This window comes from Triticum aestivum, chromosome 4B, assembly GCF_018294505.1.
Source record: "Triticum aestivum cultivar Chinese Spring chromosome 4B, IWGSC CS RefSeq v2.1, whole genome shotgun sequence".
Lineage (NCBI taxonomy): Eukaryota > Viridiplantae > Streptophyta > Magnoliopsida > Poales > Poaceae > Triticum > Triticum aestivum.
Window position 1 is genome coordinate 663,608,818 of NC_057804.1, and position 17,719 is coordinate 663,626,536.

The following is a 17,719-nucleotide window of genomic DNA, read 5'->3' on the forward strand; positions in this document are numbered from 1 at the left end:
AATCGTACACTAATCATGCATGCAAATGTGTACGATCAAGATCAGGGACTCACGGGAAGATATCACAACACAACTCTAAAACATAAATAAGTCATACAAGCATCATAATACAAGCCAGGGGCCTCGAGGGCACGAATACAAGTGCTCGATCATAGACGAGTCAGCAGAAGCAACAATATCTGAGTACAGACATAAGTTAAACAATGTTTGCCTTAAGAAGGCTAGCACAAACTAGGATACAGATCGAAAGAGGCGCAGGCCTCTCGCCTGGGATCCTCCTAAACTACTCCAGGTCCTCGTCAGCGGGCTGCATGTAGTAGTAGGCACCTCCGGGGTAGTAGTCGTCATCGACGGTGGCGTCTGGCTCCTGGGCTCCATCGTCTGGTCGCAGCAACCGAGTAGAGATAGGGGGAAAAGGGGGAACAAGGCAACCGTGAGTACTCATCCAAAGTACTCGCAAGCAAGGAGCTACACTACATATGCATGGATATATGTGTAAAGGGCCATATCAGTGGACTGAACTGCAGAATGCCAGAATAAGAGGGGGATATCTAATCCTGTCGAAGACTACGCTTCTGGCAACCTCCGTCTTGCAACATGTAGAAGGGAGTAGACTGAAGTCCTCCAAGTAGCATCACATAGCAATAATCCTACCCGGCGATCCCCTCCTCATGACCCTGAGAGAGAGCGACCACCGGGTTGTATCTGGCCCTTGTAAGGGTGTGTTTTATTAAGTATCCGGTTCTAGTTGTCATAAGGTCAAGGTACAACTCCAAGTCGTCCTGTTACCGAAGATCACGGCTATTCGAATAGATTAACTTCCCTACAGGGGTGCACCACATAACCCAACACGCTTGATCCCATTTGGCCGGACACACTTTTCTGGGTCATGCCCAACCGCGGAAGATCAACACGTCGCAGCCCCACCTAGGCACAACAAAGAGGTCAGCACGCCGGTCTAAACCTAAGCGCACAGGGGTCTGGGCCCATCGCCCATAGCACACCTGCACGTTGCGAGGGCGGCCGGAAGCAGACCTAGCCTAGCAGGTGTTCCAGTCGAATCCGGCGCGCGTCGCTCCGTCGCTGACGTCACGAAGTGCTTCGGCTGATACCACGACGCCGGGATACCCATAACTACTCCCGCGTAGATGGTTAGTGCGTATAGACCAAATGGCCAGACTCAGATCAAATACCCAGATCTCGTTAAGCCTGTTAAGTATCCGCGAACGCCGACCAGGGCCAGGCCCACCTCTCTCCTAGGTGGTCTCAACCTGCCCTGTCGCTCCGCCACAAAGTAACAGTCGGGGGCCGTCGGGAACCCAGGCCCACCTCTACCGGGATGGAGCCACCTGTCCTTTCAGCCCCCATCTCCGAACAGTATCACAGGTAATGTAACAGTGTAAAGTGTATAGTATATGCCCGTGATCACCTCCCGAAGTGATCACAGCCCAGTAGTATAGCATGGCAGACGGACAAGAGTGTAGGGTCACTGATGGAACACTAGCATCCTATACTAAGCAGTAGGATAGCAGGTAAAGGTAACAACAGTAGTAACAAGGACAGGCTATGCAGCAGTATAGGATTAACTGAAAGCAATAACATGCTACACTACTCTAATGCAAGCAGTATAGAGAAGGGTAGGCGATATCTGGTGATCAAAGGGGGGGCTTGCCTGGTTGCTCTGGCAAGAGAGAGGGGTCGTCAACACCGTAGTCGATCGGGGTACCAGTAGCAGAGTCAGTCTCGGTGTCTAGCGGAAGAAGAGGGGAAAGAAACAATGAATAGTTAAGCAAACAGATGCATGACGATGCATGACAAAGCAAGGCGTGATGCTAGGCGTGCCCTAACGCGGTATGAGGTGATACCGGTGAAGGGGGAAACATCCGGGAAAGTATCCCCGGTGTTTCGCGTTTTCGGGCAGAGGAGCCGAAGGGGGAAAGTTGCGAGTTTGATATGATAGGGGTGTGTGGCGGATGAACGGGTTGCGTATCTGGAATCGTCTCGTCGTTCTGAGCAACTTTCATGTACAAAGTATTTTCATCCGAGTTACGGTTTATTTAGTATTAATTTTCAAATTTTTAATTCATTTCTAGAATTAACAAAATTAATTTAATTAGAAAATGCAATTATGACGTCAGCATTATGTCAGGGTGATGTCAGCAGTCAACTAGTCAGTTGACCTAGTCAAACTGACATGTGGGTCCCACTGTCATTGTCTGCTAACTAATTAACCATGTTAATTAGATTAATTAACAGATTAGTTAGGTTAGTTATTTAATTAGGTTTATTAAACATAATTAATTAAGTTAATTAATTTAATTAATTAAACTATATTTTTATTATTATTAATATATTTTTTTATCTCTTCTTTTTTTTAATGTTCTGGGGGCTTGAGGCCCCACTTGTCATAGGCCCATACGGGGCCATAGCGGGTGTGGGCTACGGGCACAGGGGCGCTAGCGCCCATCCCGAACGGGCGAGGGGGATACGGTCAACGGGCGGGCGTGCCCGGGCGGGGGCAGCGGAACGCGGCGCGGTGGTGCGGCAGAGCCGTGCCGGAGCCACAGCGAGAAAGGGGAAGGGTTCCCCGGGCGCGGGCCGGCAGCAGGGAGGCGGAAGGAGTCGGGGCGCGGACCTACGGTGCTAGGCGACGGCGGGACGATGAGGCATTAGGCGTGCGCGCACGGTGGCGCGTCGGCCGGGGTTAGGCGCGGTCATGAGCAGGGAGCCGGCCACGGCGCGGGTGCCGCGCGTGCGGGCGCGACGCCGCGGGCGTTAGGACGGCGCTGCTGAGCGCGTGCGGGGCGAGGCGGAGGAGAAGAACGGGGGCTCACAGGGGGGTTCATGGGGTTCGGGGCAACGGGGGGGGGCGAGGAGGAGGGCGGCGACGACGTCGTATAGGAGGCAGACCGGGGCGGTGCTTGGCGATCCGGTGACGGGGTTGGCACCGGCGACGGCGTGGCACCGGTGCGATGGCGCCGGGGACGCGTCAGGGGTGGGCGCAGGGTCCTCGGGTGCGGCGTCCCGCGAAGCCAGGGCGGCGACGATGCTCGAGGGGAGGGGGGGTCCGTCGGTGGAGGGGTCGACGACGAGGACAGCGAGGTGAGGCGGTCGACGGCGACGAGCGAGGGAGAATGGCGCCGGTGCCCGATCCAGATCGGGATCGGGAGGATACGAGGGAGAGAGGGGAACGTGGGGGGTGGGGGGATGGGGCGACGGGTTAGGGTTTGGTTCGGTGGGGGGGTCGGGGTGACCTAGTAGGGCGCCGGGGTGGGCCGGCCTTGTCGGCCTGATTGGCCCAGAGGCCAGCTGGGCCGTGGCCCAAAGGGGGGTTCTCCTCTTTCTATATTTTTTTGTTGTTGTCTTGTTTTAGTTTTTTTTTACTGTTTTATTTTATTTTAGCGCACTAAAACGCTTTACAAAATGTTGGTTCACCACCATAATTACTTCTGGAATATTTGCCACAGTTTGTACATTTTAGTTTTTACATTTGAAAACTTTTGATGTTCGCCGTTAATTAATTTTTTTAATTTGAATATGTTTGAACTAACGCGGGTCTATCAACAGTAACCGGAGTTGACATGGCACCATTAACCGAGTTTTACTGTAGCTTAATTATCCGGGTGTTACAGTACTCTTTGGGTGTTAATCACATAGCAATGTGAACCTGATTATTGACTCTAGTCAACCCTTTGGGTGTTGGTCACATGGCTATGTGAACTATGGGTGTTAATCACATGGCGATGTGAATTATTGGTGTTAAATCACATGGTGATGTGAACTAGATTATTGACTCTAGTGCAAGTGGGAGACTGAAGGAAATATGCCCTAGAGCCAATAATCAAGTTTTTATTTTACATTTCCTTATTTCATGATAAATGTTTATTATTCAGGCTAGAATTGTATAATGTTTATTATTCATGCTAGAATTGTATTAACCGGAAATCTGATACATGTGTGGATACATAGACAAAACTCCGTGTCCCTAGTAAGCCTCTACTAGACTAGCTCTTTAATCAAAGATGGTTAAGTTTCCTAGACATTGACATGTGTTGTCATTTGATGAATGAGATCACATCATTAGAATAATGATGTGATGGACAAGACCCATTCATTAGCTTAGCATAATGATCATTCAGTTTTATTGCTACTGCTTTCTGCATGTCAAATACATATTCCTCTGACTATGAGATTATGCAACTCCTGGACACCGGAGGAATGCCTTGTGTGCTATCAAATGTCACAACGTAACTGGGTGATTATAAAGATGCTCTACAGGTATCTCCGAAGGTGATTGTTGAGTTGGCATAGATTGAGATTAAGATTTGGCACTCTGAGTATCGGAGAGGTATCTCTGGGCCCTTTTGATAATGCACATCATATCAAGCCTTGCTAGCAATGTGACTAATGAGTTAGTTATGGGATGATGCATTACAGAACGAGTAAAGAGACTTCCCAATAACAAGATTGAACTAGGTATGAAGATACCGATGATCGAATCTCGGGCAAGTAAAATACTGATGACAAAGGGAATAACGTATGTTGACATAGCGGTTCGACCGATAAAGATCTTCGTAGAATATGTGGGAACCAATATGAGCATCCAGGTTCCGCTATTGGTTATTGACCGGAGATGTGTCTCAGTCATGTCTACATAATTCTCGACTCGTAGGGTCCGCATGCTTAACGTTCGATGATGATATGTATTATATGAGTTATGTGTTTTGGTGACCGAAGGTTGTTCGGAGCCCTGGATGAGATCACGGACATGACGAGGAGTGTGGAAATGGTCGAGAGGTAAAGATTGATATAATGGAAGGTAGTATTCGAACACCAGAAGGGTTCCGGAATGTATCGAGTACATATCGGTGTACCAGAGGGGTTACCGGAACCCCCCGAGGAAAGATATGGGCCATATGGGCCATAGGAGCGAGGCACACCAGCACACAAAGGTGTGGCACGACCTCCACTAGGGAGGAGTCTGAATTGGACAAGGGGAGCGTGCGGCGTCCCCCTTTCCTTCTCTCTCTCCCTCTCCTTCCCCCTTCCCCCTCCGGTAAAAGGAAGGAGGGGGCCGAATCCTACTAGGACCCCAAGTAGGACTCCTCCTACTTGGGGCGAGCCTAGGGCCGGCCTCCTCTCCCTCCCTCCTTTATATTAGGGGGGGGGGCTAGAACACACATCATTTGTTTCCAAGGCATGTGCGGCGCCCCCTCCATAGTTTACGCCTCCGGTCATATTCTCGCGGTGCTTAGGTGAACCCCTGCACAGATCACATAACCATCACCGTCACCACACCGTCATGCTGACGGAACTCATCTACTCTTTCGACCCTCTGCTGGATCAAGAGCTCGAGGGAGGTTATCGTGCTGAACGTGTGCAGAACTCGGAGGTGTCGTACGTCCGGTACTCGATCGGTTGGTACGAGAAGACATTCCACTACATCAACCGCGTTAAGAAAATGCTTCCGCTTTCGGTCTACGAGGGTACGTGGACACACTCTCCCCCTCTCGTTGCTATTCATCTCCTAGATAGATCTTGCGTGAGCGTAGGAATTTTTTTAAAATTGCATGCTACGTTTCCCAACAACTCCAACCTGGGTTCACGGAGAGTGTGTTCCCAATCCCGCCTCCGGGGACCGTCGCCATCCATCGGCCCCGTTCTCGAGCCACCCTGTGGCATCTGCCTTAACAGAACTGCGACAGGCAGCGGCAGGAGAGAAGACCAAGGGCCGCCTGCGCTTGTGTGGTTTGGAGGGCCTAACGCTCGCCAATGTGATGGATCACATCGCGGCGGGCAGGGAGCCGCTCGACTACCCTTGCCCTGGCTCGCCGGAGCTGAGGTGGCAGCCATGATAGATGTCTCCCTCGGTATCGACGGGCTCGTTGTTGCACTCCTCCTCGTCCAACGCCGCGCACTCGTCTCCCCTCCTCGCGGTGAAGAACGAAGCGGCATCGCCTGCACCACGCCGCCGTGCATCATCCTCTGGCACGCTCGTCATCAGGGAGCACCGGGCCCCGTCTCCTTCTCGCCACACGCCGCTCCGCCAGGCCGGGCCATCGACCAAGAAGGTGAAGGAGGAGCCAGGGAGGAGCATCGCGCAGCAGGAGCTCGCGCGAAGGAGGGCCGAGCTGGTGGCGCTCGAGCGCGCGTAGCTCGAGTTGAAGGCCGGCGACGACCTGTAGGACACGCCGGGCATGCGGATGGCCCTCGCAGCCTCCTACAACGATGTGCCCAGCGCCCCCGACGATGTCGCGGAGGAGAGGTCGAGGCGCGGCGTGGCGAGGATCGCGACTGAGTGCGCCCCTCGACGCTGCAACCTCGTCGACCTCACCACCGACGACGCCGAGGCTAGGCCTAGCAACCGCACCGGCGACCTCCACCACCGCCGCCTCCTCCTCCGCGGGGGAGCCAGTAGCAGCGGGGCGCCAAAGGAGGAGCCGGCGAGCGACGAGGAGGAGGAGTATGCCGCCGCCATATATCGCCACTTCGGCTTGCAATAGTTTATTTTTTGGTTTAAATTTGAACAATGTATAAATTTCATTGAAACTAAGCGAACTATGTTTAAATTCGAAATTTCTACAATTTTCCTTTTTTTTTTGGTTTGGGGGCGCCGTATGGGGGGCACGGCTGGGCGACTCAGGGAGTTGCACGTCCGGTCGCAGAGCCGGCGCGCTCCCAACGGCGAAATATTCGACACGGCCGGTAACCGTTCGAGGGCTGGAGATGCTCCAAGTCATGCGCACAATAAGTTGTAGAATTTGTTCCCGTTGAGTCTAGACGTTATCTCGAGGCCATATCTTACCCAGCAGATTACGGCAAGCCACGCCCCACCCGTCCTTCGCACTAGTAATTCGCTCGGCAAGCAGTTTCGTGATCGGCAAAATGTACGGCTAGCAATTAAAAGTAGAAAGAAAGATGCACCAGAGTGTTACGAACTACTCCCTCCGTTCCTGAATAATTGTCTTTCTAGAAATTTCAACAAGTAACTACATACGAAGTAAAATGAATGAATCTACACTCTAAAACATGTCTACATACATCCGTATGTTTATAGTCCATTTGAGATGGCTAGAAAGATAATTATTTGAGAACCGAGGGAGTAGAACTAGCTACTCCACTATTCCCTCTGTTAGAGATTATAAGACAGAACGGCTAATTCGCTAATATAAAGAATTACTATTCACTACTCCCTCGATTCCTAAATATAAGTTTTTGGAGACATTCCACTATGGAGCACATACGGAGTAAAATGAATGAACTACACTCCAAAATGCATCTATATACATCCGTATGTGGTTTATAGTGAAATCTATATATAGACTTATATTTGAGAACGGAGGAAGTATTAATTCAATGGTTTCACGTGCACGAAAAAGAAAGAGAAAAGTTTGGTCATACATTAATTGGACGAGAGAGGCTACTAAAAGGATGTTCCTTATAATTCAAAAATGTTCATAAAACTTATAATTCTTACATTTAGATAGAGTCCAGGCAAAAATGGAAAGAAAAAAAGCAAACTTTGTCTGTGAGGAGATTAATTCCATGCATGTAGACGGACTCCAGGCCAGCCGAAGGAATTAGCATGGAGAAGGAAACCCCAGACCAATGGCAGAGCAAGGGGGGCCATCCTGGCCCCTCCTATGAAATTGTAAAACCAGATTTTTTTTAGTTAAGGCTAATTTAGACAGAACTTTTTAGAAGAGTTAGCTTTGTTGGCCTCCCTAATTTAAATCTATCAGCTTTGGCCCCCACTAATTTTCAATCCTCCCTCCTACCCTGCACACACGTCTATAAGAACCCTTAGGACTAAGGGAGCTTTTGGCACACAACACACATCATGGCGTCAGGAATGCAACACAAAAATGCGATAAGCACAGCCACAGAGGGCTTGATCCAAGCTCAACTTGAGCTCTACCACCACTCCTTGGGGTACGTGAAGTCTGTGGCGCTCAGGGCTGCCACAGAACTAGGCATCCCGGATGCCATCCATCGCCACGGCGGTGTCGCCACGTTGTCTGACATTGCCACCGAAACCGGAATCCACCCGAGCAAGTACTCCCACCTCCGTCGGCTCATGCACGCGCTCGCCGTTACCGGTATCTTCTCCGTCGAAGGCTCCGACGATGATGCCGGGTACAAGCTCACTGCTGTCTCCAGCATCCTTGTTGAAGGCGGCGAGAGCATGTGTAACCTGTCTCCCATGGTGCATGTGCTTGTCGAACTGCTGAAGCTGACCATGCTCTGCAGCATAAAAGAGTGGTTTACCGACGAGCGGGCATCAGCCATGACTCTGTTTGAGGTGGCGCATGGCTGCACACCGTCGGAGATGAAAGCCAAGAAGGGCACAGTTGGCATGTTCCAGGCCGCCATGGTCGCCGACAGCAACCTCGTCATGGAGGTAGTCCTGAAAGAGCATATCGGCATTTTTAAGGGGGTGAGCTCGCTCGTTGACGCCGGCGGTGGCCACGGTGCCGCAGCGGCAGCAATCGCCAAGGCCCTCCCACACGTCAAGTGCACCGTGCTAGACCTCCCACACGTGATTGCTGGCGCACCTACCAGCCGCGACGTGCAGTTTGTTGCTGGCGATGTGTTTGAGTACGTACCACAAGCCGACGCTATCCTTCTGAAGGTACACTACAGTAGGACATTATACTATGCTATTTGTTCATTCAATTGAATTACATATACGTACGTACGTACCTACTATATGTGTTGTTGTTCATTCCTTCTCAGTGGATTCTAACTATGTGGCAAGACGAGGGTGCCGTCAATATACTACGGCGGTGCAAGGAAGCTATACCTGCTGGAGGGAAGGTGATAATCTTCGATGGCATGGTAGATTCTGGGACGTCACAGGATGTTATTCTCAAGGAGACGCAAGTTCTATTCGATATCGTGATGATGGGTGTCGATGGGGTCGAACGAGACGAGCAGCAGTGGAAGAAGATATTCGTTGAAGCAGGATTTGGGGACTATAAGATCACTCCAGTGGGACATCGATCCATCATTGAAGTCTACCCATGAATGAATGCATACATGGTTTGGGGTGGTTCGTCTACTATTGAATCCTACCACATGGTTTTCTACCAAAATAAGCTCACTTTTGAGCACTCCGTTGTATTATTTGGGTTCTTTCACACACCCAAACTGCTGTGACTTTCATTTTGAGCAACACGAGATTTTCATCCTTTGTTCCATAAAGATTCCCAATTTTTTTAATGCTTTCATGCTTTGGTCGTTGGTTATACCCGGTAATTACCCCGTGGGCAAACCCTGTGCCGAGCTCTACCCGATCGGCCTTTATTTGAAAGGGGGCAAATGAAATGTCTCCACCTTATGTGCAGCCACAGTGCAGACTGGATAAGTGAAAAAATTTTATTATTTCAGTTGTCCTGCCGTTTTTTTTTTGCGATAAAGGCCTCTACTACAGATCGCCGGGACCAACAAGGTACTGCAGATCGGGACATCACACGCGGCCTGCTTTAGACGTTGCGCACGATTTGCTTAACCGTCTCTAGTGATTGGTGAGGATGAGCCGTGAACACACATACGGTTTAAGACCCATGTGCGACACTGGAAACAGCCCACACGATTGGCGATAAATATGTGTGTGCTAAATTGATGTTGTCACATATACGATTTTATGTTTGCTGCTGCGTTTGCTTCTTGCCAAGCTTGCAAATCATTTCATATTTAAATCATAAAAATGTGCTACCTTACTGTTGTCGCACGCTTTTTTTATTTTTTTATTTTTTTTGTGTTTGCTTGTTGCCAAGCTCGCAAAGCATTTAGCATTTAAACACGGCTTGCAAAGTTAGCTGAACGCACAGGTTTCCGCAGCCCTGATTCACTCGAAATTATTGCTGCTCGTCTGGAGCACCTCCACCGGTAACCCCCAAAACTTGACCGGCAACCGCGCCGGCAACGCGGTTGGGCGCCAATGCCCAAATCCACGGCAGTTTGGGGGCCCCTCCCACACCGGCAACCCCCAATGATCACAATCCAAAAATACCACACAAATAAAATGCAAATAAACTTCATAAAAAAAATGAAACTCCATGGGCACTAGCACCCATGGTTTTATTGATATAGAAGAAGCATCCCTCATGAGAATTCCAGAAATTCGTCCCCGACGTGGATCGAACTCTGGTCGTTAGGTTTACAATCATGCGCCCCCAACCACTGGGCTATGCCCACGTCCTCAATAAACTTCATAGATAGATAGCAAGGAACAAGCTCGGCACCACAAGATCCCGGCACCAGCAAGTTCATACATAAATACAAAATAAAACAAAAGAAACCTAGCTTCCCAGGCCTAGGTTGCGCCGACGCCCGCCGCCGGCCACCACACGCGCTCCCCTAGTCGATGTCGACTTGGTTCACCTGGAATGCACGCTCCGGGGGAAAGTCCGCCGGAGGAGGCAGCGTACGCAGGGGCTTGGGGCAGGGGATGCCATCATCGGGGACGGGCTCGGCCTCCTCCTCCTCGCGGCCTCGTGCGCATACATGTCAGGTACGGGCTCGGCCTCCTCCTTCACCCCACCGTGGCGGCGTGGGACCGTCGTCATCGTCGTTGACGGGCTCGGCATGTGCTGTAGCCCTCCCCCCACCGCAGCGGTGATTCTCCCATCGACGAGGAGAGGGAGACGCACCGCGGATACGCTCGCCAAGATGGACGGGGATGCGTGACCGGGAGAGCACCGACACCATTGGCAGGTGCACATCCGGCACGGCACCGCCTTCTTCGCTGCCCAGAGAGTGCGTGCGAGCTCGATGCGCATGTTCACCCTGTTGCGCGGCTTGGAGCGGCGCTTCTTCTTTGAGGAGCTGGCCTCGCCGTCCTACTGGGTAGGAGTGGTCCAACACAGGGCGGGCTGGCTCGCTACGGATGGGGAAGGAAGAGGAGGGGAGTGCGACGGTGAAAGGGACGCGGGGCCCTCTTAAGGGCGTCGTAGGAAGGAGGAGCGGCCACAGGGCCATTACTCCGGCGCTCGGGAGCGGCGCCGTCACGCGTCACCGACAACTGCGGTCGTCCCAGTGAGCGGCCACGTCAACCCGCCAGCGAGCGGTCACGTTGATTGATTTCGTTGACCGGGGCGTTGGGAGGCTACCAAGCAGGCCGTTGGGGAGGCGAGACGCCTCGTCTGGCGTGGCCACACTGTCGCGCGTTGCCCGCACCCCCAGCCCAGCCCCTGGTTGCCGGGGCTGGCTACGGGCTGCCGGACAGCTAGGAGGGAGGCCCAAACTGCCGGCAGCAGTTGGGGCGTGCCGGTGTGGGCCAGATTTTGGCTGCAACCCCCAATCCAGTTGGTGGCCGGGTTGGGGGCTACCGGTGGAGGTGCTCTTACTACTCAAAATCTGAATGATGTTTAAACTAATATTTTGATACCATGCAAACTAATTATTAATAAGCAATCATTTATAAGGAGATATGGTGGCAAACAAACAAACTATTAACTAATTTTAAATGCTTCGAGTTAAGACTCTAGATGTTGGTATAGTACTACCTCTCTCTCAGTTTACAGGGCGTGCGCGTACCCCTAGGTCGTCAATTTGCCAACCTAATACACGTCATATATTACAAAAAGTATACCAATATAAACTTGAGATGTTCTATTTTCAAAAGATATAATTTTTGTGTTATATAGTTTATATTAAAGTGATAAAATTGGCAACCTAGGTATACGCGTATGACTTGTAAACTGAAACGGAGGTAGTACATGATGATCAACATCTGTGATTTTAATCATGAAACAATTTATCATTTCTAAATAGTCAAGCGAACATATGATGGCAATCGCTCCCACCTTAAGAAGAATTTTGGACTTCTAGCCGAGGTACTCGTCGATGGATCTCTACTGTCAATTTAATCGCCATTCCATCAAAACGGAGCCACTCCTCATCCACCTTTGCGCTTGGATAGACCACTTCATATATCTATTCCTTTTCCTTTACAATGTACTTTAAATAGTAGCGTCATAAAGTAAAAAATCTAGCTGAATTTCGTTGTCAAAGAACCGATGCTCTTTTATTTTTGATTTTAATTATATTTTACCATTCTCAAAATTCTAATTAATCAAGTATATTGAATTTTATATGAGCATACACACGTTCAATGTTGTTCATGTCAAATATATACTCCGTCCTTAAAGTGGATATATATCTACATCTATGTTTCGACATGTCAGATTGATGAGCCAGTATGTGGCACGCTATATATCTTAGAATCGAGTAAGGTAATTAAATAGATTAAAGCCCTAGATTGTGGCTAAATCTTTTTTTCAACAATCATCAAATTTAATGCGACTCTCGATCTGATCTAGTAGCATTATTGTATTATGGATTCCCAACAGATTGATAATTTGCCCTCCATCCTACACAATATTTATGTGGATGTGTTGGTCTTTGAGCATGTAGGATCATCTCTGAATTTAGTGTATGCTAGGAAGGATTGTAAACAATAAGAGGTGTAGAGCAACTAGCATGGAAGGTCGCATCGGTCAGACATGGTTTTTATGAAAATTAAAAGACGGGACCTTAGATTGGTTTTTTTTTCGAAAAGGGGGGACCATAGTTTGGTGACCGGCATGGCTATAAGGCCCTTCCCAGTGCTCCACGGTGGACAGGTGCTAAGCATGCCACATAAGCAAAAAAAATGACATGGCACAACAATTAAGGAGGAGAGAGAACCCTTTGGTGACATCAGGAAGAACCAATGCCAAGCGCGTGAACCTAGGCAAACCACTTAAATGAAACAAGTTGACCAATGGATGAAAGATTTTAGGTGCTCACTCATTAAATATAGTGTGCTTAGCAACAACAAGTTAAGCACCTATGCATTGGGGAGTTCAGTTGTTAAGGTATTTAATGCACTTAGCACCCCATCTAAGCACCTTTGCATTGGAAGAGATCTAACCATACTTAAGTTAGGATGAGCAACCGACATGTGAGTAGGATGCCTCGGACAAAGCGTCCATAGAAATTAATATCAGACCGGCACGCCTTCAGATTTGGTGCTCACTTTATTGACATCTATAATATGTTACTACTTTATGTTATTACCTTAAATGGGGGTAATAAAATAAGTGTGATGTTATACAACTTCTGATTTATTAGGCAATACATCCATTTTGTATTTGGGCATACTCGCTCCGTCCTGTTATAATCTACATTCTACCAATTCTAAGACAAATTAGTAAAGCATTTAAAGTTACTACTCCCTCTAGTCGGGTTTGTAGGGCCTACACGTACACCTAGGTCATCAGTTTTATTAATATAATATAAATTATGTGATATAAAAATTATACAACTAGAAAGTTCAAATGTTTTATTACTCAATGATATATTTTTGTGTGATATAATTTATATTCAATTAGTTAAATTAATAACCTAGGGATACATGCAGGACATATACACCCAACACGAGGGAGTACTTTTATATGTGACTAACCACTGCATGCTACATTGAGATTGATGAAATCCAAGAGAGCAAAACTGCTTCGTTTTCTGTGCAGTTATTGATTTTGAAGCAACAATTAATGTCCAAAAGCAAGAATGTAGAATAATATTTGGACAAATTTTGAGTCTAAAATGTAGATTAAAACCGGACACAGGGAGTATGATGTTAGATTAACATAAGGCCTTTCACAATACTCCCTCCGGCCAGTTTTAATCTACATTCTATATCTAAAGTTTATCTAATATTAATCTACATTCTAAAATTTAGACATTAATTGTTTCTTGGTTTGGCGCCTTAATTTATTTTATAACAAGGGGGTCTATTAGACTAGTCATAGTGAGAAATAGACTAGGAAAATGCATATGTTACTACTGTATGTTATTACCTTTATAGGGGATAATAACATAAGTGTGGTGTCATACAACTTCTGATTTATTAGGTAATACATCCATAGGAAGCTCCAAAATTGCAAACACACGTGCAGTCCACGTAGAATGACCACGAGGTCGGGGCCTCCGCCGCTCCCTGCGGACTAGCTACCTCAGACCGAGCGGCGCGCCCGCGCCACGACCAGTGCTAGTGTCGTCGGTGCAAAGGGATGGGACGCCAGCGCTGCACCAGAGATGCGGCGGCACATGCGGAACCTGGCGGCGGTGTTCCAGTACGACCATGAATACTACAACGAGACATTTTGCACGGCGTTCCTCGCCTAGGACAACGCCGCACGCCGCAGCTTCACCTTCCTCGATGATTTCCAACCGTGGGACCATGACGACCTCCGGGAGCTCTCCGCCAATGACGAGGTCGACGACCACGGCCCCCATGGACACCGACGAGCAGGGGGAGTCTGCCGGCGCAGTCCCTTATGATGACGACCCGGAAATGTTCGACCAGGCAAATGCCAAGTCGGTCGACGACAAGGACGTGATGTGGTTCACTAGTAGAAAAAGGGCCTATTGTCCCGGTTGGTAAGGGCCTTTAGTCCCGGTTGGTGAACCGGGACTAAAGAGTCGGTACTAATCCAGAACCGGGACTAAAGGCCGCGGCCACGTGGAGCTCCACCTTTAGTCCCGGTTGGTAGGGACTAAAGGAAATTTTATGATTTTTTTTGGAATTTTTTTTGATTTTTTTTATTTTCAAATTTCTGAATTATTTTAACCTCTAATCTCTAATTAGCACCCCTCATCACTGCTCAATTTATCCTCTAATCTCTAATCACCCCTCATCATTCCAAATCATCTAACTTCTCGAACAGTCACCCATCCTCCCACTCCCCCAGCCTGAGCACGCTTAACTTCCGGGTTCTATTCTCCCTCGTTTCCAAGTCTGCACTTGTTGTTTTCCTGACAATAATAATATGTCAATCCTATTAACCCTCAGGAATTTTGCTTGAACATGAAGTGACACATTTCACTGTTTGAGTTTGAAACTATTGTTTTTAAAAAACAATAATTATTTAGAAAACAATAGTTATTTTGAATAATTAGTTTGACCATTGTTTGACCACAGTTTGACCAAAATTCAAAATAACTAAAATAATTATTTAGTAACACTAATATTCTAGAATAATTAGTTTGACCATTGTTTGACCACAGTTTGACCAGATTTGACCAAAATTCAAAATAACTGAAATAATTATTTAGTAACACTAATATTCTAGAATAATTAGTTTGACCATTGTTTGACCACAGTTTGAAATTTTTTCGATTTTTTCCACTCTAGATCTTAAAAACCACGTAACTTTTTTCTGTTAGGTTTTTGAGGATTTTGAAAATGTTTAACGGGGTTCCCCCGGTTAAATTTGGATGTAACTTTTTGAGTAGATGATTTTTCATATAAATAACTTTTTCATCCGAGTTAGTATGCAAAAGTTATGCCCATCTTTACAAATTCCAGAGAGATTTTGCAAATAAAGTCGGAATTCACATTTGCAAATTTTCCCAACAACTAGACCACATATCACATGGGAAACTTATTTTCTTTTATTTTTTTGACATTTCCATCATTTTCTTTTATTTTTTTAAAACTGAAAAGGCGATCCTGGAGGGGTAGACTTTGAAAATGGGACCTTTAGTCCCGGTTTGTGGCACGAACCGGGACTAAAGGTCTCAACCCCATTAGCACCGGTTCGTGGCACGAACCGGGACTAAAGGTCTCATCTTTAGTCCCGGTTTGAGGCATGAACCGGGACTAAACGGCATCGCACCCTTTAGTCCCGGTTTGAGGCACAAACCGGGACTAAAGGGCACAGGTGAACCGGGTATTCAAACTAGTAATGGCGCACCACACACACGGTGCGCCACTACTAACATTTTTTTTGCAAAACTAGTAATGGCGCACCATCTAACTGGTGCTCATTAGTAACCAGGGATACTAATGGCGCATTTGTAGGTGGTGCGCCATTAGTAACCTGGGACCATCTAGATATTTTGGACAGCCACCTACCACACTCACTTTCCCCACTTCATTCTTCCACCTCCTCCAAGCTTGTCTCGGCTGCCTCCTCCTCCTCACCTCATTTGCACCATAGATTCATCCAAATTAAGTGGTTAAATTACCTTTTTTTGATAGGTAAGTAAGGGGAAAGCTTTCTTCATGTTGTAGATCTACTTTTTTCTCCCTCCAACAACGTGCACATGCACTTTTTATGGCCTAACTAGATCTATGTATGTTTGTGGTGTTGCATATATGTTTGTGTTTGCAGGTACCGGTATTTGAAATGCGATAGTTGCCAATATTTTGCCGGAATGTTGATTCATTTCCGTTTCGGCGAGAATTTGGCACTATGCATTCTTTTTGGTCCTATTTTTAGGCAAAGTCATGCCAAATTATTTCTTGGTTCTAAAATATCGTTTTTCTCTACCCCACAGGCGACCATGGTCCGGACGATGACCGAAGGCATCGTGAATATGTTTTTGAGCTCCGCGAAGGCCGAGATGCTTCAAAAGAATGAGACGGAGATAAAATGTCCGTGTAGAAGATGCAAGCTGAGGAGCCTTATGGACCCGGGTTCCGTACAGGTGCGGGACCACCTGCTCTTGCGTTGTTTCATGGATGGCTATCGGTGGCAAGGTGATGAAGATGATTATGAAGTCGTCCATGGGGGCCGGGCAAGAAATGAGGAAGGGCAGCAAGACAACCACGGCGAGGGCGGGCGAGAAGACGAAGAATCTCCAGGACATGATCACGAAGTAGATGTAGTACATAGTTATCATGTAGAAGATGCCAGACATGATGATGAGGAAGATGCCGGAGCAGACGAAGGGCATGATCACGAAGATGAAGATGCCGGAGCAGACGAGGATGGACCATCGATGGGCTGAGTGCAGGACCCTCATATTCAAAAGCTGCTTCTCAAGCAGACAGGTAACGCAAGAGCTGTCGCCCGAGAGAAAGCCAAGCTGGATCAACTGGAGATAGACGCGGTTACTCCATTGTATGAAGGATGCAGGCTCGAGGATACCCGCCTGAAAGTAACGCTCATGGATCTGGAGATGAAGGTAAAACACAAACTGACCGACGCATGCTTCGACGAGAACATGTCATTCTGGCACGAACGTCTTCCCAAGGGGAACAAGTGCCCGACCATTTTCGAGGAGGCGAAGAAAATTGTGTGTCCTCTAGATTTACCGCACGTGAAATACCATGATTGCATGAACAATTGCATCATTTATCGGGACGAGCACGCGGATTCTACCATATGTCCGGTGTGCAGCGTCACTCGATACAAGAAGCGGAAGAAAGCTCCTCGAAAAGTGGTGTGGTACTTTCCGATCACTCCTCGTTTGCCGCGGTATTTCGCAGACCCTAGTTGGACCAGAGTTTGACCATTGTTTAACCAGATTTGACCAAAACTCAAAATAACTGAAATAATTATTTAGTAACACTAATATTCTAGAATAATTAGTTTGACCATTGTTTGACCACAGTTTGAAATTTTTTCGATTTTTTCCACTCTAGATCTTAAAAGCCCCGTAACTTTTTTTTGTTAGGTTTTTGAGGATTTTGAAAATGTTTAACGGGGTTCCCCGAGTTAAATTTGGATGTAACTTTTTGAGTAGATGATTTTTCATATAAATAACTTTTTCATCCGAGTTAGTATGCAAAAGTTATGCCAATTTTTACAAATTCCAGAGAGATTTTGCAAATAAAGTCGAAATTCACATTTGCAAATTTTCCCAACAACTAGACCACATATCACATGGGAAACTTATTTTCTTTTATTTTTTTTGACATTTCCATCATTTTCTTTTATTT

At 47.6% G+C, this 17,719-nt stretch overlaps 1 protein-coding gene across 1 annotated transcript; it reads left to right on the top strand.

Moving 5' to 3' along the window:
* Positions 1–7,819: 7,819 nt before the first annotated feature.
* On the top strand, positions 7,820–9,204 carry LOC123094008 (acetylserotonin O-methyltransferase 3). The gene is made up of 2 exons (XM_044516089.1): positions 7,820–8,632; positions 8,737–9,204. Exons 1-2 carry the CDS (start codon positions 7,841–7,843, stop codon positions 9,025–9,027), a joined length of 1,083 nt encoding a protein of 360 aa, XP_044372024.1. The 5' UTR covers positions 7,820–7,840; the 3' UTR covers positions 9,028–9,204.
* Positions 9,205–17,719: the final 8,515 nt, after the last annotated feature.